The sequence below is a fragment of the Cryptomeria japonica genome, chromosome 5 (assembly GCF_030272615.1).
Source record: "Cryptomeria japonica chromosome 5, Sugi_1.0, whole genome shotgun sequence".
Lineage (NCBI taxonomy): Eukaryota > Viridiplantae > Streptophyta > Pinopsida > Cupressales > Cupressaceae > Cryptomeria > Cryptomeria japonica.
The window spans coordinates 643683203-643709183 of NC_081409.1; the positions used below are offsets into that span (position 1 = coordinate 643683203).

The 25981-nt window shown below is 36.8% G+C and overlaps 1 protein-coding gene across 4 annotated transcripts in view; it reads right to left on the reverse strand.

Moving 5' to 3' along the window:
* Window positions 1–2854: 2854 nt before the first annotated feature.
* LOC131049784 (uncharacterized) overlaps window positions 2855–25981 on the reverse strand; it is a 121254-nt gene continuing 98127 nt past the window's right edge. For all 4 annotated transcript variants that reach the window (XM_057983855.2, XM_057983853.2, XM_057983854.2 and 1 more), the window contains 3 exons: window positions 16945–17017; window positions 16701–16828; window positions 2855–3421 (listed from right to left, as the gene is read on the reverse strand). In XM_057983855.2, the coding sequence (XP_057839838.2) occupies window positions 3299–3421; window positions 16701–16828; window positions 16945–17017 (324 nt within the window). In that variant the 3' untranslated portion in view covers window positions 2855–3298. The remainder of the gene's footprint in view (window positions 3422–16700; window positions 16829–16944; window positions 17018–25981) is intronic.

Here is a 25981-nt window from a genome sequence, read left to right on the forward strand (position 1 = left end):
GGATGTGGTCATTTTGGTTGTAAATCTTTGGTTCACAAACTTATTCATATGGGATGCTATTGGCAAACAATTGAGCAAGATTCCTTTGATTTTGTCAAGAAATGCCCTCAATGTCAATAACACAACAATCTTATTCGGGATCCTGCACAAGAACTCTGAGCTCAAGCTTCTCTTTGGCCATTTCAAACCTGGTGGTTGGATATTATTAGAAAGATATGTCCTCTCTCTTCTAAAGGGTCATACCTTCATCATTACAACCACATATTACTTCACAAAGTGGGTTGAGACTATACCCTTGAGATCCACTGTTGTTGAGGCAATCTATAGTTTTCTTCTCAATAATATCATCTCTCATTTTCGATTGCCTTCAACTATTGTTTCAAATAATGGCACTTCATGAAGAACAAAGAGGTGAGGCAATTTCTTGAGAAATTTTATATTCAACATCAATTTTTTACACCTTATTATACCCAATCTAATGGTCAAGCTAAAGCATCAAACAAAGTCATTGTGAAGAGCTTACGCAAGATGCTCAATAAGCACAGATAGGATTGGAGCATTCAATTAGTATATGCAATATGGGCTTATCACACAAGCATTCACACGGCTACTAGATTAACACCCTATAACCTTGTGTATGGTGATGATGATATCTTGCCTCAACGGTTGGAAATCCTTTCTATATGAGTTTCCCTTAAGAGACTAATGTATGATGACACCTATCACACTCACCTTCTCAATCAACTTGAATTGCTTGATGAGTGTCGATTGAAGGCACTTCAACATCTTCGGGCTTACCAAAAGTCTTTATCAAGGCAATATAATCAAAATGTCCTTTCTCAAATTTTCTAGGTAAGTGACCTTGTTCTGTATGACAATCAAAGGAATGTGAATGCACTATCCAATCAAAATGGGAAGTTTAGTCCTAATTATGAGGAGTTATGATGCCATTATGAGGAGTTGTCCTTGTATCAATGCTCAATCAAACTTGCACATCTAATTTTAGTAACCAAGTTGATATACTCTTCTTCTAGTGTGTTATGGTGAAGTTCGAGAGTCCTTTAAGGTGGTGTTTTCAGCTTATGATTTGTTTGCAATGTTCTTTCTTTTCTGTATTGCATAAGCATTGCACTGAAGAAGTGAAAATTAGGCTTGTTGCCTAATACATTTCCTTTTCAATTCTAATTGATTGTCTAATTTTGAGTATGTGATCCCACCTTACCCAAAGTGATCAAAAAGTGGAAAAGATGTTACCTTACATCTTATTTTCAGTTGAAAAACATTCTTTAACAAAAGAAGTGTTGTTTATTACATTATTGTTATAATAAATTATAAAAAATACAACAAAATATTAATGGAAGTAGGAGACAAGATAAAATGGACTAACATGCCCAATCTTCAATGTATTAAAAAATAGTATAACTGTCCTAAAGATAAAATTACATTGTAAAATATTCCTCAAGATGTCGCTCTAGCATATCTTTATGATATCAAGACTGAGTTTATTCCACTCAACAAAAATAATACATAATTAATCTCTCCCCTTTCACAAACATAGTTATCTTTGTATATACCAATGTGAGTTTGATAAGGGATCTAAGGTAGTTAGATGAGCTGGAGTGATATTACCCACTTTTGGATGGACCACGTGCTTTGAAAATATGGTAGTTGTAAGCACTGGTGTTCCTTTAGCCAATTATTTGGCAATGTTTGATATGATGTTTTACCTAGTTGATGACAGTTGGGATTGCGGGGAAGTTATGATTTCTATTGTGAACGTTTCAAATAATTATTTCTTATTAAGAGGGAGGTTCGTTGATGATTCATGACTCATGGTGGCTTTCACTTCATTGTTCTCATAATGTTGTCTGTGCCTAAATGGCTAGTTGGTGTAAATTGAGTTGGCTTCATTTGTGTAAGGTTGTAGTGTGTGATTTTTCAATTGTACCTAGTTTAGGAGTTAGGATAGGCAGAGGTGACAAGACTAAAAAGGAAGAAGCTAGTGGGGGTTTTAAGGAGCAAAGGGGGTAAAGAGAGAAATCTCTAGAGATATTGAAAACCATGATGATTTTTATACAATTTGTGGATTATATATTCGAAGAAAGGACAGGTCCTTATATACATAGTCAACTTTAACCAAAAAGATTTATATTATATCTTTAATAAATATTAGAAAAACAATGGCAGATATTTTTTGATGAATAAATGTCTCTATTACCATTTATAAAATGATTTTGCACATATTCACAAATAAAAAAGGTGAGTGATAATAGTCACACCCCCAAAGTCCTAACAGGGCAGCAGCCCGGTGGCAGACTTATTGTTGAACCTTAGGCAATCAATTTGTAACAACAACATTGTTGTGGATATCATTTTTATGTCCTGACCCTCAAGTTTCTCTACATCTATGTGACCCTCGTAGTTGTACAATGGGAGAATGGAGTAGTTTTTGCTCTAAATCAAACAAAAGTGGTGCTGTAAGATTTATACAGAAACAAATATCAAGACTTACCATGAAGAAATCAGATCAACCAAAAAAATTAGCTTTCAAAAATTAGGGAAAAACAAATTTTAAGATACTAATAATATTTCTTCAAATCAGGGTTGTAATGTCTAAAATATTCAGAAAAAAACTTGACTCACTAGATAAGTTTGTGTTTCTCCTCAAATAAAAGAGCAGTCCACTGAGAAGAATGCAGTTACAGGAATTGCAGAAAATCTAAATCTAACCTTATGAAAATTTATTACTAGGATAATCAAAAATAGAGAAAAAGAAATGCAACAGTATTTGTATCGGCAATTAGTGTATTGAATCACACTCTAGTTTAAAAGGCCAATCTCTTTGAATGAAAGATAATGCAATCTCTTGGAGACTATATTTGGTAAACTTACTCATCAAGCGCCATGTTTGATAACAATGCCAAATAGGCTACGAAGGCTGAGAAACATAAAAATTATTTCCAGAAATAAAAATTTAAACCCAAATGAGTGTTCTTCTGTAATTGCGTGAAGCCTCATTATAGAGCATTTCCATGATAGGATCACCCTTTCCATTTTGAGCCTTATTAACATTGTGAGTCTACACATACAAATTTGAATAGAACTTATTTGCCCCGTGCACATAAATACATATTTTATTTAATTATCAGTGAAAGATTTACTCCGTAAATGAGGCCAACAGGACAACTAATTTACAATTACTCATATTTTGGAAGGTGAAATATATTATGCCTGCACATCAAGGCAATGGTAGATATGGTGAACGTGCTTCAAGGCAATGAACAAATTAAGTATGATGCTAGCCAAGAGCATCACTTATCATTGATCTAAAGGAGACTTGTTGCTCATAGAGTGCACGAAAAATACGATATTTTGCATCATGATATTTCTTCACCTTGGGATCTTGTGATGGATAGAATACCTGCACACAGTTAAAAATCCTTACATTTTCATTATAAGGTTATTTGCATGAGTATAGTCAAAATCAAACAGTACATATAATGGTCATAAAGTGATTAAACATAAAACATAACTGTCTTACAAACTGCTACTTGGGGGATATAATGTATACTTCCCAGAAAAGAAAGCTCATTTAAATGTCATATTTAGAAAATAATTGCTCTAACACGTGGAAACCCGCTCTCAATTTCCTTGTCTATTGTAAAAATGCTCTCAAACATTGCAAATTTCTTGCTTCATGTTAAATCCTGCCCATGAAGAATCCTTGTGGCCATTGGAAATGCGCTCTCCTAGGATCAAGTCGGCCTAGTAAAGGTAGAGAAAAACAATTTAAACAATAATCAGGTTGGCCTAATTAAGGGGTGAAATTCCTTGAAATGGAGCGCTATATATGGGGAATCAAAACAATTATGTTCACCATCAATTCTTGGCATTTAGATGCAGATCAGACCTAAAGAGTAGTGCGAATCAAAATTAAAAGCAGAGCAGAATTAATTAAATTAATCGTGAATTGGGTGGTTAGAGGATGAAGCGCTTGACCTTATATATATATACCCCTTTCAAATGCATTTGCTAATCAGGCAGACCTGATTAATTTCCCTCCAAAACAATTTTAAGTGAAGCTGGCTGACCTTGAAAGAATTTCAAAATGTTTTAAATTGCAAATTAATAGCAAGATGGTAGGCTGGCCGAATTTTAAAAGGAGGGAGAATTATAATGTTTGAAACATATATATGCAAGGGTAAAGAATCATTTCTTCACAACAAATCAAAGTAATCAAAGCGAATTTCACAAATGCAATGCGAATCAGGGCAGAGAGGTACCGAGTCTTTACAGCAGATGGTGAGAATTTAGAGCAGGAAATCAGACCTAAAGACAGGTGTTGAATTTGAAAGGAAAAGAGATTGCTATTGTGAACAGTAAGGAGGCGATTCATTAAGGAAAAAAGTCATGTTGTAATTCCAAAGAAATCAGATTTTCACCTTCACAGCAGAGCAGAAGAATAAAGAAACAATCTCTAGCAGATTTTGTAGTGAAAAAAGATGAATTCCAGCATTACCAGAGCAAATTTCATCAAAGGAAATCGGGTCTAAAAGCAAGGGAGGTAAATTGTGAGGAAGAGGTGAATTAACACATGCAGATCTGAACTAATTTCCTCACCAGTTTGTGCATTTTTCAGACGTGGATCATCATTTCCAAATTTGAAAGCATCATTCCTCATTCCCATGTGATTTCCCAGCTCGAAAGTGCTATTTAAAGATTTTGGAAGGGTTTGAGAAACATCCTATGAAGCAAATTTTGTGAATTCTTAATGTAATTTTTTGGATGGAGTTTGTTTCACACAGTTATCAGCATGAATCAAGAGTGCAAGTTTTTGAGTTAACATTTCTCATTACGATTTTCTTGCATTTTGATTCAAGGTGTTTTCTCATTTCAGGAATGAGGCATGGAACAGGGAAAGGAACTTCACAATACAACATGGCAGATTGATCTACAACATGGAAAGATTCATCTACACGAGGAGATCAAGATCAAGATATCCAAGATGCTGATAGAGAAGGGTTACTCCATGACATGAAGACACACAACCATGAGTAAATCAAGATCAACATGTTCGAGGAACTCAACAATGCAAAGGGCAGGATCAACAATCTCAAGAAGAAGGTGCAACTTGGAAGACAACAATGCCATGATAGACAACATTCACACTTCAAGAAGGGATCCAAAATGAAGACAAGGAAGACTCTACATCGACCTTGGATTCCCTTTAGAAATCCAAGATGAAAGGAAGGAAAACAAAAATGCAGAGGAAAACCACATAGAACATACTACAACAACAAAAGCATCAATGCAAGATGAGAAAATCAAAGTCAAGGATAATGAAAATCAAAGTCAAGGGTAGTGAACACAAAGGAAACCACCACATAAAGTCAAGAACTACATCAAGGAGTTCAGGATCCAGAAATGTCCTATAAGGAGGATTCCCAAACATGAAAATGAAATGCAAGAATGATCAAGGAAGCAAGATAGTTTTAGAAGAGTTTATCAAAGTTAGAAACTTGATCAAGATGATGCAATTTGGGAATATGAACCATCACAATCAATCAAGCAAGGTGATGACGTTGAATATCAAGAGATATGCATGTTGATGTGGTGCCTAATCATCATCAACCAATCCGGTGATGCCACGTCAACATGTCCAAGTGCATTGAACTTATTTCATTCAAAGGAGTAGGTGACGTGGCACTCATAAAATATCATTGAATATACCTTACCTTGTTTCTTATTGGTCTTTCATCTAAAAGGACATGTATTGAAAGCAATATAATTTTCACTGGTCAAAGTGGCGTTAGTTATAACTAGCCCTTATTAGGGTTTTATTGTTCAAATCTTGAGCATTGATTTAGAATCAATCCTAACCCTTCATTTGTAGTTCAAAGTCTATAAAAGGCTTGGCCTTTTCATTTGTAAGGGGTTAAGAATGGAGTCGTAGCATATCCAAGTAGTCTCAAAGTTGGAGGAGGACGCTAGAGATTGTTGCCAAGACTAGGTCGAATCAATACGTAACTTTCATTGAAGCTATCGTGGATCTTTGTGTCTTGATTTTACATTTCACATGGTTTCTTTCTACTTCTCAAATTTTGTTGAAGTTCATAGGTTATGATGGTGATATGTGAAGATTTTTGATGAATTCCTTGGTTCATACCATTGGCGATTTGTTAATTGCAAGTTGCTTTGCATGGTTAGTCTGAACCTTAAAATTGGTAATAGTTTGACTGTGAATGCTTCATTTGGATTGCACCGATAAGAGATTTGAATGAATATCTGCAATATGAAAATCTTTCACTACCTTAGAAGATTGCACTCTTTCTATGGTGTTGTGAGCTATCTTTGGTTAAGTAGAAAGTAGTTCCATAGAGAATTTGTCTATCTAAAGCATTATCCATTATTATCATTGTCCTTAGGTCTTAGATTAGATTTCCTATCTCTTTTGATATTTCTTTGTTTGAGGAATCAAGTTAGTTTGCAAGTTCCAGCAAAGAGTAAGTTCCTTTGTGATACCAGCGAATCAAATCATTTTCACTGAGACTATTCAATTGCAGATCAAGACCTGACTAAAGAAACCTTGGGGTAGCCTTATTTGATCACATTGTTTGGCATATAAGGTTTCCTTGTTCAAGAGGGGGTAGACTACTTAGTATTTTATTCTGTGTTTGAGATTTCATAATAAAACACATCAACAATTATCAAATCCTATATTGGCCCCCTCATGGTGATCTATCACAAAGCTACATGTTGCACAGCTCCTGAATTTGATACGAATTAGCAAAACTTTGAACTTAGACCCTAGTCTCCAACTTCCATCTACATAAGCTTCCTTTGGTTGGTTTTGTCAAAGGGCATTCTTTAACATGGATATATATATTTCTATCAGATAGTTTTCTCTCTTCCAGATTGTCTTGGGTTTACTTGTTTTGATTCTCTCCACTCTAGTTCTTCTGTTGTTCTGGTGACAATCAGTCTTTCAGCTCTGTGTTTTTTTTAATGTTCATACTTTCTAATGCAACTCATTTTTTAGTTTCATCATCCTACTTAGTCATCCAAACATGTTAATAAATTTCTCTTTTGTGCTGATTCTTGAAGATTATCTTGTTCTTGTCTCTGACTTCACTAGGCCATGACCATTGTAATTCAAAGGTTTTATGAAAGATCAAACTCTAGTTGAAGCACCAAACGCCTAAATTCTATGAAAAGCTAATTAAATAGTTAATATTAGTGTTGAGAAAGGTATCTCAACCTTGCATTCCTGATGTTCATTTTAATATATTTTGTATGCACTTGTTATTTCGTCTTCTAGTGATTTTGTCTTCTTGTGAAAGTTGGTATATCACTTGGAGGCTTACTAAACTTCTTTTTTTAGTGTATTTTGGCCTCACATGAGGAGGTAGGCATCCCACTTTGAGGTGGCATGGGTTGGCCATGTATGGACATCTTGTTGTGTGTGTTAGGTCATCATAAAGGGAGTTACATATGGCAGAATCTATGATGTGTAAGGGCATGTAAGAGGGAAGTTGCATTAGAATCTTGACCAATATTTTGATAAGTTGTTATATTTATCATGGAGCATCTTATTGAAAGTTGAATGAGGACAAATTGGGGCACCAAACTTCAGGTGGTCAAATATGAAAAATGACATTGCAAGATATAATAGGAAAATGCTAAAAATAGCCAAAAAGACCAAAACCAAGATGGAAACATGTGTCACATGATAGAGGCATGCAGATCCAATGTTGGATGCAACTTCAATTGGGACACCTAATTGCTATGCAAACCCTCTCATGTCAAGGTTTTATGGTTACCTTATATCACACGAATCATTTACCTATTAGTATTCAATATCTAGATGAAAAATTGACCCTATAAAACTCATTTTGTGGATGGATCCACTTTAAATTTGATATATCTATTGTTTCTGATCCCTCCCCTTGACCCCCTGGGTTCTGGTCCAATTTGAACTGGGTTCAGATTCAAATTCAATTCGTCAAGGATACGGACAAGGTTCTTGAAACTCCCTATGGATTTGTTCAGAATGATACCTGGTGGACCCGTGAATAATGTGAGACTTTTTTTTGTATTTCTGCCACAAGTTTGTTATTTCTTACCTATCAATGGGACAAACTTTGCCATTTTTTTGCTAGCATGGTGAATTCACCTTGTCTAACGAATTCACTGTTGTCACAAAAGTTTGCACCCTTGTTGAACACTAATGTTCAACAACCTTGTGAAACATGGAAACAACCTCCAAGTGTGGGACTTGCGCATGTGAGGTTGAGTCTCCAGAGAAGGCCGGCTTCCTTTCCAATCAAGGTGCAGTGTTGGACCAACCCAACACTTAAACCTATTCCAATGATCTAGAGGGGAAAAGGGAGAAAGAATGCTGAAAGGGAAAAGAGGCGATACACCAAGATTGAAGTGATCTTTCCTCTACCTATGACTACACAAGACATCAGTGGAGCAACCCAAAGCATACACAGGTTCCTATCCTTAATCAGAACTTAATAAGGAACTGAAAAGGACTGAAACATCCACATACAATCCTCATAAGCAGAGTTGATACAACATATAAATCAAACAAAACAATTAAGAAAACACATTCATAATAAAGGCAAAGATAATTTGCACAAGGTAAATGAACTTAGAAAGAGGTAAAAAGGTTAACTTAATTGATGCAAAGGCGAGGTATATTACAGTTACAGAAGAGACTTCCATAAGAGAAAAGGGAAAAAAACCCTAAGAATATGTTACAAATTTGCCTTTATAGATCAGGCATAACTCAGATGGATCATTTGGTTCTGAAACCCTAAACTAACTAGGGTTAGGTCACAAAGGAAGGAGGATCATATCAGACTGATTGATCTGATGTTTCGTGTCTGAAAAAGAAGTCCCTACATTGGGATGGCATTTGAAAGTCCTTTGTTAGACCCAAAAAGTCTTTATTCTGCAATAAATGGGCATGGGTGGCTGAGAGAACATTCGCGGAAGTCATGGCGAAGTAATGGATGTCGTCCTGCATCGACTAGAATTGATTGGAACTCAATTTGATCAGATATGGTGTGTCGTTGAGGACCTGCATTAAATTTTGACTTGATAGGTCGACCACCACCATGGCAACATTTGAATTCTAACATTTATCCCTAGATTTGAATCTTGGCCATTGGATATTCTCTTCACGCGTGGATGAATGGTTGAGATGCGCCTAGAAGACCCCCAAAAAGCTATGTTACCCCGAGTTTTCGGAACGGGGACGGCAGGGGATAGGGTACGCGTTTCCGGGACGATGATTTTTTTTGCCAATTTTGGGGACGGCTAGGGGACGACAAAGGGACGGCAAAGGGGACGGCTATATAAAAATACAAAAAAATTAAAATATATTATATAAGAACCTTAACATATAAGAACTAGTAGAGTTCTTATGCCAAATTTGTGTTAAATTGAGAGTCAAAGTCAAATTGCTTATAGAATTCATTGTCAAAATTCACTGTTAATATGCAGAATTTATGGGGACGTCCCCTAGGATTCCCTTGTCCCCGAGACGTCCTTGGGACGGGGACGCCTGAAAAAAATACCGGGGACAACCAAAAAGGCCTCAACAAGAGATTAAAACATAGCCATCGATCTCGCCCTTAAGTGAAATCAGACGGTTGTCACTGGTTCGTTGAATTTTGTTGGCCCCATCATCTATCTGAGCCCATCAATTGCACACTCCCAGCTTGGGCCACGACGGTTACAAAGAAGCCGCGATGATGTGGCCTAGCATTCACCTAACTGTTAGCCACCAAGTGCAAGATCGCAACCTGAGATAACCCTTGTCCCTGACCGCCGCGATGATGCGACCTAACTATCGATGGCCACCACAAATCCCATCATCACATCACAACCTGAAAAAGATTTTATCCCTGACCGCTGCGAACCCTGCGGCCAACCACTGGCGGTAACTGCAATAGGTCCATCGCAACATCGCATGGTCAAGCAGCAGTGAGTGCCAACAGTAGCGAACCATGAACCCAAGCAGTAGACCTAACCACCAAAGGCCCATCGCAGCTTCACAAGGTTAAGCGGAAGTGACCGCCAATGTCAACAAACCCTACGATCAAGCGGTCACGGCAACAATAGCTTCCTGCTTGCCAATAGCCAATAAAATGGGGCCAATCCCGGGATGGAAAAGAGACACTCCAGCTGGTAAGTTTTAAGTGAAATGACCACCTGCGTCAGTCAACAACAAAATAGAAAAATGCCAAAAAATGAGTAAGGCAAAAATACCTTAAGGGTTTAGGGTTTAGGCCTTAGGGAAATATGCGGGGTTTTATCCATTGATGATTTCTCAGATTGGTTATCTACATGGCTAAAGTTGACACAAAAATGGTCAACATTTTTCGCAACTCAAAGGGGGTGGCAAGCCTACTAGGAATAATGATCAATAGCCTGGGAGATCCATTGGGTGCAAAGTCAAGCCTGCAACAAGATGAAAAACCTCTGCGTCCGCAACCTACAAAAGATCAAAACTCTACTATTCCAGGGGAGAATAGCTTGTGCCCGTGCACTTCTTGGAAAGCTGAGAAAATTATTTACAAGGGTCATAAATCACCTCAAGAACAAGCTATAAGGTGGATGCCATTGACTGCAATGGGGAGGGCCTCACCACTAATTCTGGATAGATGGAAAGAATTGGCCTCCTTGCAGCTGATGATAACATGTGGGCCATTCCAAATCGCATCAAATTTGGAGTGCCTACCTAGTTTGGCTCCGTCGGCATCCCACTTTAGGAGAAGGTCACCAACCCCGAAGGCCCTATGAGTGGCCTTTCTGTCAAAACTTCTTTTGACCTATCCTTGATGAATACTGAGGATTTGCATGGCCTTTTGATTTCTTCTAGCTCCATCAGCTCTGCATATCTGACTAGGATTCTGGGGTTGGAAGACTTGGGAAACTTGGGTTTCCAAGGTTTGAAAGACTTGGGAAACTTGGGTTTTCGGGGTTAGAAGACTTGGGAAACCTGGGTTTCCAAGGTTTGGAAGAGTTGGGAAACTTGGGTCTCCGAGGTTGGAAGACTTGGGAAACTTGGGTCTCTAGGGTTGGAAGACTTGGGAAACTTGGGTTTCCGACAAGACAACACTTAACACTTTATGACCATTGGCCTTGTCCTTGATCAACTGGGGCAGCACTGGTCCATGGAACATTTCTCTGATCGGTTCTCACTGATGGACCAAGGGTATCATAAAATGACAACAATAACTTCTCCACCCAAAGAAGATCAGCAACTCAAGGAGGTGCAAGTAGGAGAAAATAAATCTTCTATCCCAATGTGGCTTAAAGAGAGATTAGCAAAGTCATAGTGATAGAGGAAGAACATCTAGATGACTAGACAATTTCCTGAATAGAACTCAAGAGACAGCTGAGAAGAAGAAAGCTACTAAGATGTCAAAGATAACAAAGGATAGTACAGGATCTCAAGTGATACAGATTGCTACTCCAAGAGTACATAAACTTGAAAATGAGATCACAGCAGAAGATTATGACTTGGAGACTACTGACTTAGGTCCTCCCACCACTAAACAGGCGATGAAAGACTTGAATGATACAGTGAAGGATATGTTGAAGCTGGGAGTAGAGAAGAACAAGAAACTAGAGAGAGAAATGAGTCCGTTGAGAAGCTACCTGCAGCAATTCAAGGAATTGCTAAGGCAACATGATCCTTCAAGCACACCCCCATCGCTGCTTCCTCCAGAATCAGTTGACAATTTAGAGAAAATGAGAACTTCATCTCACCTGATGGAGAGTTGGATAAATAAGACTTTCAAGAAGGCAAATGCATTTGTGAAAGAGCTAGTAAGGATTTTGATAAAGTCTCAAGTGCTCTTGAAAGAACTCAAATCTTCATGGCAGCATATGATGTTTTCACTTTCACTAGAGATCATACCATGCCGAGACTGCAAGCAAAGAAGAATTTACCCAAGCAGACATTGGTGAATGGAGGAATATTGAAAGATGGATAGTCACCTGATCTCCAGCAATGGTATAATTTTCTCTGAATGAGGAAGGTTATCTTCGAAGATATCAACAGTGGTTGCACCCAAGTAGATGATGCAATAAACGTGATACATGATAAGATTGTGGAGGTAGCTGAAATCATACTTGAGAAGGACATGAATGAAGGAATTCACATAGATGTCGATCAGCTGATTAAGAGAGTGAAAGTTATGTTCTTCGGAATAGCCGGATTGCCTTCAGAGAAGCAATTGGAAGACATCCACTCATTCATGGTACTTGCTAGCAAGACTAAAGATTTCGGGCTAGGATGGGAGAAAACCTTTGCTTCTACCTTAGACGAAGTGAGCTTCATGGAAGAACAGTTGAAAAACATGCCTGCTACACCAATAATCGAAATTGAATTCATGGTGTCCAGATTCGTTGAATTTGCAACAAAACAAAAGGATAAGAGAAACAAACTTTTGGAAGATAGTTTGTTATGATCCCATGTGGCATCATTTTTCTCATTGGAGGATTTTTCCTTGAAGTTTGTGCCAAATGGATGTCACATTCCCATTGGCTGATATTAAATAATTTGCAATAAGATTAGGTTTTGATGTAACAAACCCTAATTAGGGTTTAGGTGGCAAGATCTTGGTCCCTGATTCTGATTGAGTGGGCGGGAATCATAGTTCCCAGGGCCCTATGAATGCACACTGCCATTATTCTAATGAAGCTTTGGATGATACTTTAGCCCCCCACAATTCGAGATACCTCTTGATTAATTAGCCTTCTAAAATAGGGTGGGGCCCACATATGGAGAAATTGTCCATTAGGCTTGTTATGAACATAAATTGAGGTCATGTGTTCTAACTCGATTCCCAAAATATCCAACTATTGGTTACCCCCAGTTAACTTTCGGCTAGCTCTAAATTCTTTGAAAATCACATCTCTAAAAAATATCATATTGCAGGTTAGAGGATTCCAAAGTCTATAACCTTTTACATTCTCACCATATCTTACAAAGATGCATTTCTAAGCTTTTGGATCCAATTTAGATCGCTTCTCTTGAGACACATGAGCAAAAGCCTTACAACCAAAGACCCTTAAAAGTGAACAGAAGGCTTTTTAGCCAACCACATTTCAAATGGTGTTTTATCAACAAGAGCTTTACAAGGAGACCTATTAATCAAATAACAAGCAGTACCAATAGCTTCAACCCAATAGCATTTATCTAGCTACGCACTACTTAACATGTTCCTAGCTCTTTCCATTAATGTATGGTTCATTCTTTTTGCTACCCCATTTTGTTGGGGAGTGTAAGGTGGTCTTTTGCCTAATAATTCCTACATTCATCCAGATTAATAATATTTAAAAGTCTCTTAGCTTTATTAACTCCTTAGGAAATGAAGATCTATTTTTCTTACCAAACACACAGTGCTCACCAAAATCACTCTTACTAACAGAATAATCAAAAATCTCCTCAACTAGTTTCTCATCTAAAATGATCCTCTGACCTTTTTCACCAATGTAACCCAATATGTGGTGCCACAACATACATGCTCTTTTAGTCCTGGTTACAAAAGTTGAATTACAAAGAATAGAAATGTGTAGCTTAAACAAAGTCCTTGTCTAAGATCCTTTAGCAATTACCAAACTCCCCCTTACCAACTTGCAACCAAACTTATCAAATATCACATGCATTCCAAAATCATTTAACTTGGAAACCGAAAGTATACTTCTTGCAAGATTTGGAATATGTAAAACATTATCAATGAAAACAATCCTCCCATCACTGAAACACAACTTTACCTTTCCTTTGCAAACAATCTTCACTTAGATGTTATCAGCAAGAAAAATTTATCCTCCATCATATCCTTTACCCTCATAAAACACTCCTTGTGAGGAGTCATATGGTAGGAAGCACCTGAATCAACAGGCCAAGCATCATTACTAAAAGAGTTAGCTGAATTAAACAAAGCATTGAAATCGCCATCATCTAAGGACTTATCCATGGAAGATTCAATACTCTTTTTCTTGTTTCTACACTCCTTCACATGCCCTCTTTTACCACAATTCCAACACTTAACAGTTAACTCTGATCTTTCCAAGGGCCTTTTTAAGTCCTTTTGACTTATCCTTCTTTTTATCCCTTTTAGGCCCTTTCTCCTTGGGCCTTCCTCGAACATGCAAGACAACTTGGGAGCCAACATTCATGGTCTTTCTCCTCATCTCTTCCGAGAGAAGTATGGGAATCACACTATCCATCTTAGGCTTCGAATCACCACTACTTATGGCAACAATTAGATTTTCCCAAGAATTAGGCAAAGAGCATTCAATGCTAACATCTATTGATGCAAGCTGACCTAAAATCAAATTAAAAGCATTCAAATGTTTGTTGAAAATAAATAGCCAGTTCGGATTATACTTGACTAAATTTTAATGTTGCCTAGTGGCAATTAAAATTTAAATATATATTGTAATAACTTGAGCGATTACGTGTGTTATTGGGCTGGGCCCAAATTGGACAATATTGTAACTTGTAAAATTAAGGTAGGCCCTAAATTGAGCGCTAAAGGCAGACTGTAAAATGTAATTTAAGTATGAAAAAGGGCGGCAACCTTGCCCAGCTGACTTGGGTAAATTATGAAGATGAATCTTGTATATAAACAAGATTCATCTTAGACATCTATCATCCAGCTATCAAGCAAATATCTCATCTATCTAATGCGATCTGAATCTCCTATCTTGTCACCATGTGCGAATCTGATCATCAAATCAGATAATCAGTTTGTGCGAACTTGAGTGACCTTGTGTGAAGTTGGTGCGCGATCTAAGCCTCCATTATGCTGCGATCTGGTCTGATTGTTGAGCGAATTTGTTAGGCATCTTGGTGGGCGAACTTGTGGTTGAACATTGCTGTGATCTTCCTCTCCATGTAGCGCCGATATTCTGCCTTTCTGAGACAGCGAAGTTGATTGATCTGGTTTGGGCAAAGTCTTGGTGAATCTGCCCTAGATCGATATCACAATCAGATAAGTAATCTGATCTATATTGTACATGTAATCTGCTTATGACTAAAAGATTTGATCTGGATCTTTGATGCTGAGTTTTTCCTCTAGGAGGGGGGTTTTCCCAGGGTTTTTTGGTGTCTTTTGTGTCATGTATGTTTGCGTTTTAAATTAATTTCTGAGTTTACCTAATTCTGATCACTAAAATTAACAATGTTCAGCAATAGAATTAGCATAGCATCCCTCATTTTCAAAGAATACAAACGTCTTTTCAAATATAGCTTGTTAGACAAACTTTTAGTTTGACAGATATCACCCATTTTCCTCCAAATCTTGTATGCAATGTCTTATCTGGAGACATTCAGGAGGAAAAAGTCAGTGTGACAACCAAATGGTTCCTCGTGCCTTCTTGTCTAATTTTTTCCACTCATCATCTCTCAAGGTAGAATCCTCTGGTTTCTTTTCTTTTGAAACTAGCAACCATTGATCTCTCTCTTCAAAGAGATCTTCAACTTTCAACTTCCACATCTCGTAATCAGTACCATTCAACTTCTTATTATCTTGACGAGAGGTGGAGGCCATGGTATACAACCTTTCTCAAATTTGCAAAAACCCCACAAAATAAAAGCTTCCACTGCAACAAAAAAACTTCAACACTTATAGAAAAACGCGTCCCTCCCTCAACAGAACCATTAGCTCTGATATGAAATGTTAAAAAACAAGGTGAAGAAACCTTGCAATATGAACTTAAACTCAAAATTATTGCAAAACTAAAACTATAGATTAACCATTAACACAATGATTGTAGAATCAAACAAGAACAAGAAAATCATTGCACATGAAACACCAAATTTATGTGGAGAAAATCTTTTGGGAGAAAACTCCACCACAAAAAGAGAGGCAAGTTATTACTAATTCAATGAAGAATACAACAGCAATACACTTCTCTGTAGACCTCTGGAAAACCTGACAACACTCTGTTACCCTGCAAACTGAACAAGACTGAATGAAGAACACTAGCTCAAGGCACCAATTTATAGGAGTTTGTGAGGATGAATACCAATATGGTATCACCAAACAACAAGCAGCAAAACCACCTGGAAAAGCTCACACCCACCTCCCAAAATAGCCTCTTACAAATGCTCTTACAGCTGTCATAAGGCATCTCTCATGCATGTGCACTTATGTAAGGATTTTGCCATAAATATTGTCGTAGATGTTGTCATAGCAATAATGATTGCCATAACCCTCACATATTCTCTTACAACTCTTGACAAGTGTCTAAGCACCTCAAATTAGAATATTCCAAGAGGGGTCACCTAGCTATTTTGTCCTTTTCCGAGAGGACGAACGGTAAAAGTAACTATGCCTTTACATGGTCTCTTTCACCACCATTGGTTAAATGGTTTAACCTCTTATGGGTGAATTACAAAAGATATTTAGGAAAACAATAAATTAAAGGATTTACAAGGTTGATGGCACCTAAATCCTAACCATTGGTTTGACATGAAAAATTTTAAATTTCTTACGACAATTACTTCACATTAAGAAATGAACCCTTAACTTCAAAAGTGTAGAATTATATTGCATTGGACATTTATTAGTTTCTTCTTTTATTATTTAGTCTGTTGCCTACACTTTTCCAATTATTATTTTTCTTTTTCTTTTACTGATGGATAGATTTTGTAAGTATATAGTCACCTGGCCAGGTGCATTAAGCGCTTTCATTGCATCTTGAAGAGTGTTATATTTCTTAGCAGAAACTGCACCCAATATAGCTGCACCCAAGAGCACTGACTCTCTCTCTCTTGGTAATATCACAGGGAAACCTACACTAGCAACATTTTAATCAAGTTACAGTCATTCTTGTGATGCCTTTTCTACCATCAGCAAAAGTAATTTAGAACAATTTGAACAGTACAATATATGGGAAAATATTTCATACCAATGATGTCAGCATGCTCTTGAATATATAGAGAATTTTTAGAAAGACCGCCACATGCAAGAAGAGTATCAATCTGCAGAAGCAACAGCATCATAATTATCAAATGTCCTTGTAATTTTTTACAATACTGTGTCAAGGAAATCAAAGCAAGTTAATTAAAAAGGAAATTTTATATTGCTGAGACTTATAAACAACAGATAGTTGACGCAAATGTTGAAATATGATACTTAAAACCATAGTTGAACTACTCACCATTAGCAAAAACTTGCCAAGGCCTGAAAAAAAACTCGGGAAAAACTTGGCCTGTACTCGGCCAAAAACTCAGCAACTTGAAAAACTCCTTAAATTTAATTACAAATGCATTTTGTTTACAAAATTCAATGAGAAGATGCATCCCATGAGTCAATAAATGAAAACACAAAAGAAACAAGCTGAGTCTAGATATATTTAACGCAAAGTGAGCACAAAATCGCATCCTCGTGAGGAAAGCTGATGGCTCTAAGCAAAATAGTAAATAATTTTTGTAGAACTAAAAGTAAATAAATCTATACAATTACATCTTCCTCTTCCCAACTCTAGTAAAAACTAAGGGAGAGGTAGAACTAGAGGGTCTAGTCCTATAAATCTGTTGTGGGCGTGATTGTGCCTCCTCACTTGGTATGACTGGCTCAAACTGTGGCTCATCCTCCATCCTAGATGTAGCTTTGTCTTTAGCTACACCTGGCACTGGCAATGACTCCTCATCCTCCTCAATGTCATCCATTGTGAAACCAAATCCACCCCCTCCTCCTTCGTAGCCTACCTCTTCAAATCATTGATGTCATCTTCTATAAACAATGGAGGTTGCTCCTGTGATATCCAGTCACTGTAAGGATCTATATCATCCAAATTAATTGAACCAGCTGGTGCTTCCTCTACCTTCCTTATGCGCAACTGAAGATTATATTGCACAAAGACAAGGTCATTGAGGCATTTTTGAGCTAACTTGCTCCTCTTCTTCGTGTCGATGGCTCAAACAAGCTCCAATTGCGCTCACAATTGGATGAACTACAAGGTTGACATAAGATTCTGAGGGCAAATTTTTTGAGATTTGGGGTATTTCCACCCCAACTTTGCCACCAAGCATCTGCAAATTAAAATTAGGTTGAGGGTAGCACCCCTCGCCGGGGTCTAAGGGTGAGAAAGAGAGGGGTAGAGAGATAGGTCTAGATCTTGGGGGAGAGAGGGGAGAGTGAGATAGAGAGTGGTAGAGAGGGGGATAGCGGAAGAGTGATAGGGAGATAGATAGGTCTAAAATTCGGGGCAGATAAAGTGAGTGAGATAGAGAGAGTGAAAGAATGTTGATCAAAGCATATTGATTACTGAAATTTGACTAAGTTTGAAAAATTAAAAGATCTAAAACCTAGAATTTGCATTATAACTCCTAGAGATCTAAAACCGCTCTCAAAGATCCTGCCAATATATACATGAAATATAACTTAAAGTATAAGTGACATTTCAAAATGTCACTTATACTTAAATGTTATATTTCATGTATATATTTTGATGAAGAGAATGAAACTGACTTGAAAAAACAAAAATAGATTATTTTTTGACATGTTTGGGCCTCTTTTTTTAGTGTTGCCGAGTTTTTTATAGAAACTCACCAAGTTTTGGTGAAAAACTCGCCAAAAAACTCGAAACTTTTTTCCCAACAACTCAGCAGGTTTTAACTACTCGCCGAGTACTTGGTGAGTAGTGCATCTATGCTTAAAACACCAAGCCAATGTTGCATGGACACTGTTAGCGGCAATATTGTACGCAAATAAAACTAGTTAATTAAGTTGTAATTGTTAGTTTGGCAGCCGAGGGATGGTAGTAGCGGCAATATTGCCGCTATTAGACACAAGTCTTGAAGTCTATATTAGTGTCATCAGGTTAAGGAGATATCTGACACTTTGAACATGGTCTGATATCTCTTTAGACATCCATCAATATATCAGATGTATAGAACTGTATTTCAACATAAAGGAAAATAAAGACAGTAAACAGATAAAGATGAGTAACAGCATATACCTACTAACACTTCAGACAGAATGTTCATGATCCATTTCTGGGGGTTGGTTCAGAATCTGAAAATGAACCAACACAAATTCTAGAATCTGGAGGGGCTTGTGCCTGATAACATACTTTCTATTTTGTTTTTTAAAATCTTAAATTTGGGGTCTACGGTGTGTACCTAACAATGTCATCGCATCACCTTTGTTTTTGAAAGCCCGTTGTGATGTCCAAGGGCACGCACCTGAATGTTATCATGTAAACATTCACCAACGAAAATCCGTTCAGCCTAAAAAAAGTGCCCACCTGTATCCTTTCCTACAGATTTTAACTTGCACATCTTGTCTTTGGTGCCCCATGTTGATTTTATGGTAGTGCTCGTTAACCACAGGCAAACATCAGATCTGTTGCCTTCCCAACCATAGACGATAAGCTCTTATCGTCACCCCCGAGCACACTACAAGTCCTTCATGATATTGAATTCATATCTATTGATGCAATCATGACCTTGTATATATATGAATCGATACCTCCTAATAGACTTCAAGTCGGCCATATACTTTTGGCGCCAAGGATAGGGTCAGACCTATATATTACAAGTTACATATGAGTCTCCCCTAGTTGCAAGTTACATTTAACTCAATCACAAGTTGCACACAAGTGGTTCGCCCAAATAGGGCCTGCCTGAAAATAAACTCATCAACTGAGATATCCAAATGCCAAGGCCGACAGGCCACTTGGCATTTGTGCACTAGGTCGGCCCTAGAAGGGATCCGACCTAGCTACACAACAACACCCTAGGCGCGCAACACTTCAGACAAGAAATGATTTTGACTTTCAAAAATGTACTCCTCTGTTGCTGAGCATGTGACTGATAACTAGGGCATGTTTTTTGTTTTATTTTTTGAAATTTATTGGTCCCTTGTAGGGCACACGTCTTATCACTAGCTAGCTGCACTTTCAATCTGTCTCCTCCATTGCTTCCAAGAGCATCTATGTGTGTGATGTTCATGAATTTTAACTCGTAAATTTTGAACTCAGTTTATGCGCCTTGACTGAAACGCACTCAACACAGCTGCACAAACATGTTTGATTTTGAATGTGGGACTAATTTCAAGTATTTTTTTCAATGTTTTGGAGAGCTGCTGAAATCTAATTTATATCTTATAAAGCCTGAAAATCTTTTTGCACTCTGCAGCTATTCTAGATGACTGAAATCTGCAGAAGATGTAATAGTGACCGAAATGTAAGTATATCTCTGTCAAAACTTGCTGGAATCAGTTTATGACAACTAAAAGTTTGTTACAATCTGCTGGAAATCTTACTGATATGTGCTGTTTACGACTGAAACTAAGCTAGGTTGTTGTTGACGGAGCTTACCAATAATGCAATCTTTGAATAATTGTCTGTTTAAAAACTGGTCAACCTGCAATTAAAATATGATTTGGATGAACCACTCCAAAGGTTACATTTCATATAATTTTGGTCCAATTTTCTGTCTTCTCAAAGTTTGCCCAAAATGTTTCAAAGCTCACTCCAAGTGATATTTTGGCTTTTCTAATGACTTGGACCACTATAGGCCTCTTTTGCTTGTCAAAGATATGTTGGAAAGTTCCTTTCGTTGACCTTTACAAAATTTGAACAAACGACAACAGAAAAAGAATAGATGAACAAGACAAAGTTTGAAACATGATTCTTGTTTTGACAAACAGAGAAGGATTTGGCTTGAGATTTGCCATAATAGTTTAAAAATAAAAAAATTATGGGTACAACAATCCAATCTTTTCTAATTGCAAGACCCATTCTACACATACAGAGGAAATCCATCCATACGCACAGGATCCCCACTCAAAAATCAGCTAAAATGTGCTCCTGAAAACTACATTCATTACATACAGGATATCAAGCAAGAGCATGGCCATCTTGCTGCAAAACGTACAGATAATCAAAGAAAACTGGCATGCAATCACAACCTACCAGCAAAAGCAAGGAGAAAGCTTAGAAATGATGAAGCATCAACTGTCTTCAATCAAACTGAGGACATAGAAAAGAATTTCATTCAGAAGGCTGCAAGAGATAATCTAGCTACTCAGCAGCAGATCAAGCAGATACTCAAGCTAAAAAACCAGCCCAACCCCCTGAATTTTCCACTCAATGAAGTTGCTAGTCCAGCAAATTTAAGGAATTCTACCATAAGCAACCAGGGCAATTGATGTGCTAGTTGGGTACCGAATGTTATAGCCGTCCTCCTACTAGCCCTAACAACAGCAAGAGGCTCTCTGCTACTTCATAAATCAAGAGGCTCTCCACTACTTTGTAAATCAACAATTAGAAGAAAGATGCTCTTCAACCTCCTAGCTTCAGAAATATCATAAAATTTACTTTGTTTTGTTGCAGCAGTCATAAAACAGTCCTTATCTAATCTTGTATTTGTAATCTCAAATAAATTTCATTACTTTTAATGCTATGTTAGTACCAAAATTGGCACCTCTATGAAACTTCACATTTCATATCAGATTCATGGTAAGTAACCATGTCATCATTGTCATATAATTGAAGTCACCTAAGTCATTTCCCTTGTTAAATTACCAAGAATTCAAATGTAGGTCTACTTTCATCAGCTAACCATGTTTGCAGATCACTCATGACAGAATATCAAACAAGGTCGGTCAAGTTTTTGATGGTTCAGGAGGCCCAACAAGGGAAGAATAAGTGTGAAATACCTAGGGTTAGGACCTGAAGGAAAAATCGCACCAAACAGCAATGGTAAAAGGTGGCAAGCTGCACCATGTGTTGAACGATAAGTAAAAAAGATAAGTTATCGGTTCGGGTTCGGGCATGCCACGGGTACGTGAACCTGGTATGTGGGTACAGGCAAAAAAATTTGCCCTTGGGTATGTGGATTTGGATACACACTCACACACATACAAAAATTTAACAAAATATACAGAATTGTAAATCTAAACACATTTGATAGTATGATACTTCATTATCAATCAATGCCCAATGCCAATCGATAGTTCATAGTTTCAATATTATGTCATGCCATATAATATATATCATATATGTCTTAGATATACAGTATAGGTATTCATAGTGCACAGTTATGTGATAAATAGTAAATATATTCAATCTAGTATATCAATAATTCATTATTTAAATTAAATATTTTAAAATATTAAATAATAACAAATAATTAACACAATAATCACAATTTAAAAATGATCATAAAATCAAACACAAAACTCTATTAATAATAATAATAACAATTTATTTAAATACTAAGAGTCTAAATATATTCAATTTTATATAATGATAATTAATCTAAATTAAATATTTTTAAAATATTAAGTTTTAATATTCTGAAATTTAAAAAAATGTTGATTCATTTGTAATATGCTTTTAGTTCAAACCAGAACTGCTGGATGGAAGAATGTGCAAGAAATGAAGGAATGAATGAGCTCCAAGTGGTAAGTCAGTGCAGCTATTGATCCAACACCAACCGCCTATCTCAATGGACCAGGACCACTCGTGAGCTCATCATATAGGCAACCTGAGACCTTTATCGCTGACCATATAGGCAACGAAAAAAAAAAACTAATCAAATTTGTGAAAGCCTATGACTGGCATACGCTAGACACACCTGCCCATACCCCCGGGTGAACCCGCTGCAGCTGTGCCAAGAGATATGTGCATACCTGGTAATGAAGGCAAAAAGACAAGGGTCACACTTTTTAGTGACTCAAGCCAGGGAAAACCACATCAAGATTGGAAAAGAGAGATGGTCATACCACCATGGAGAGAAAGGGATTTAAGTGATAAGAACCATTCTTGAGTGCCAAAGCAAGTGAAAAAAAGCGATTGCAGTGGCCAAGGTTGATGAAAAGTGCAACTAGCATGAATAAGGTTGAGTATTTAAGTAGGATCACAACATTTTATTGGCAAAACCAAGGATAAAATGAGACTTAAGTGGCTAACCTCAAGAGAAGGTTCAACAAGGAGAAACATAACTCAATTAAGTGACAATGACACATTATATTGGTGGAAATACTAGTCTAAAAAGGCAACATAGGTGGCAATATTTTGACAAAGCCATGAAAAGCAAGTTTGAGTTTAGAAATATATAACAGGTCACATTCTAAGCGTAGCAAATGCTGCCTAAAAAGTGCAATTCAGTTGGCATTTACATGATGAAACCAAGCTCAAGCCTAAAACACGAAGTAACACAAAGTTCTTGTGCATTTTGGCTGGCCAAGCCACTTAATACCTTTGCCAAACATGGCAATTGCATATTGAAACCGTGCTCAAGCTTAAGAGAATAAAACAACTCATACTAGCTGCATTTTCTGTATCACATCACCACCATCCTTTGTCAGGCTCAGTTTTATCTTGGTCAATCAGGCCTAAAGTTGTGAAAAGTTTGAAAAAGAATTCATAACATCAAATCATACGTAATTTAGCAGAGTCACCTTAAACTTCTGCTAGCTAAGAAATCAATATGTCAACTACTAAAGAAAAAATCAACTTAGAGAAAAATGTGAGTTTAAAGCAAAGGAACGCCTAGGCCATATTGAAGAGTTTTATTGCTCCTTTTGGATGGATAAAGATTAGGGTTGTTTTAAAGAAGCTTTAAAGCATTATTATGTTATTATTTTTCTTGGAAGCTTCTCTTAGAGAGCTTAGAAATAAGTGTGCTGAGCACATAGAATATAACGAGAGTTTGTTACTTATGCTGCGAAATTTTTCCTTCAAGTTGAAGAGTTAGATTATTGTGTTTTATGTGTGAGAGTATGTCCAAGTTATCAATACAAAGGATCCATGTTTAACTTTGCATAGCATCTATCTTCTATCTTTTGGAGTAGCTTCATATACTTTTGGGTGATTGTCCTTCTCAATCTCAAGCTTTATTCTGTATTCATCATTGCCATTGATGTTTTTCCCTTTGTTTAAAATTTTAAATCCAATAATTTTGTTGATATGAATCTACTACTTTCTACTTTAATTAGTAGATAATATTGTTGTTTAGTTGCATAAACAGAAAAACTCGTGGTAGGAGAAAGTACTTTCAATATTGTGCTCCTAACATTGAGATCAGAAAGATAGGTCTAGTAGTTTTTAAGCATTTTGTTTCCATGCAAAACCCCCAGAAGATAAATTTTAGAGTGTGCATAACTAGCAATCCAGTTTATTTGTTTTAGATTTCAGAAAAAAATTAGATCAAAGAGCTTACCCTGCAAATTTGAAGAGAAAGTTTCCTCCCATATTGTTCCACATTAAGTCATTTAGAAATAGACAAATTAAAAGAGTAACATGCTGTAATGTCCCCAATTTTTAAGGTGACAATTAATTAAATTGATTTTTATTAAGTTGTCAAAAAAATAGATGAAATATTCAAATGATGACTTAATATTAATTAATAATAAAATATTATTATAAGTCACTTTATTATATAAAGTTCTCCATTTATGATTAATATTAAAGTCGGCCAAGTTGGCCTAATATTTTAGATGCTTCTTGGAGTTCTTTATAAGGAGGCTGGATGGAGGAAGTAAGACATGCTTTTGGATTTGATAAACAATTTATAATTTATGGAGATGGAAACCTTCAGGACTTTGACAGGAGGGCTGGACGAAAACCTAGTTCTTCCAAAGGGTTGGATTTGTGACGGAGGCTACATCTGGGCCAAATTTGTGAAATCTCCATTGGAGACAAATTTGCAGTAATAAAGATATTTTACAGGCTGAGGTATTGTGTGTCTCTTTGAGGAATAAAACTTATATTGCTTAGAAATTGGTTTTATATTTTTGTTCACCTGCGATGGCATATATTTATTTAATTGGCGAGATTTCAGTATGGGCATAAGGGAATGTATGCTTGGAAAGATTTTAAACAAGAAGCTTTGATATCAATATTTATTTCCAATGAAGTGAAGACTATAAAATTTGCACCAGTTCAATATTGTGCGTGAACTTATAAAGGAGGCAATTGTATTTCTAATATATGCCAAGGGTATTGTGACCTGGGCAATTATATATTGCCCTGGAATATTATAGAACAAAGGTTATAATCCAGGCTGAGGCAGGCATCAAATATTTGTGTTCCTGACAATAGAAACTACAAAGTCAAAAGGAAAGATTAGTCCGGCAGTCCAAGTCAATATCACTGAATACATCTCGTGAGCCTCCTTGCCCTCACACAGATTTTCTTTTCAGCACAACCTCTGGAGTGAACACAAGCAGTAATCCTTATTCACAGCTCTCTCAGGTATCAACGGCTCTTCAGTGACATACGTGAGCAAAGAAGAAGAAGTTCCTGGTGCGTGAGTATCCTGAGCAAAACTGTAGCTTTCAAAGAGGAAGATACTCAATTCCCCTGTGCTTGGATTCTTAATTTCCAGAATAGGACGCAGTTGATGTTGCTGTTCTTTGTCTTGGTGTTGGAATATCTAGCAGGTGCAGCTATCTCCTGTTTGCCTTAAAGATATGGGAGCCTCATTTGTTCGTTGCTTACTGTCTCTATGAGTAATGTATTGTATCAAGGCAAATAATATTAATGTTAGCTCATTCCAACGCTAGACATTAACATAATCTTATATTGAATGTATCTGCCCATATATCTTTCCTGTGCTTGATTATTGTTGTTAAAGAAGGCTATTTCAGATTGTGTCCAGTAGCAATTTCGATTAAACAATTGCCAGTCTATTTCTGTTTATTCTATGCTTCATGATATATTGCAATATTTGGAATTGAATTCACCAAACAAAATATATCAGATAGTGGAACAGTAGTATTGAAAACTTGTTTATGTTAAGAAAAGTATAGTTCCAGATTCGGGAATATTTCACATGCTATTGTTGTTGTACCTCCCCCCTGGAGGACTTTTTGTAATCAGCACTCTTTGAACTGATTTAAACCAGGGATTTTTGTAATCTTTGTTTACACTTATTATAAAAATTTAATTTTATCAAAAAGTATACATACATTTATATAGGATCTCTGTT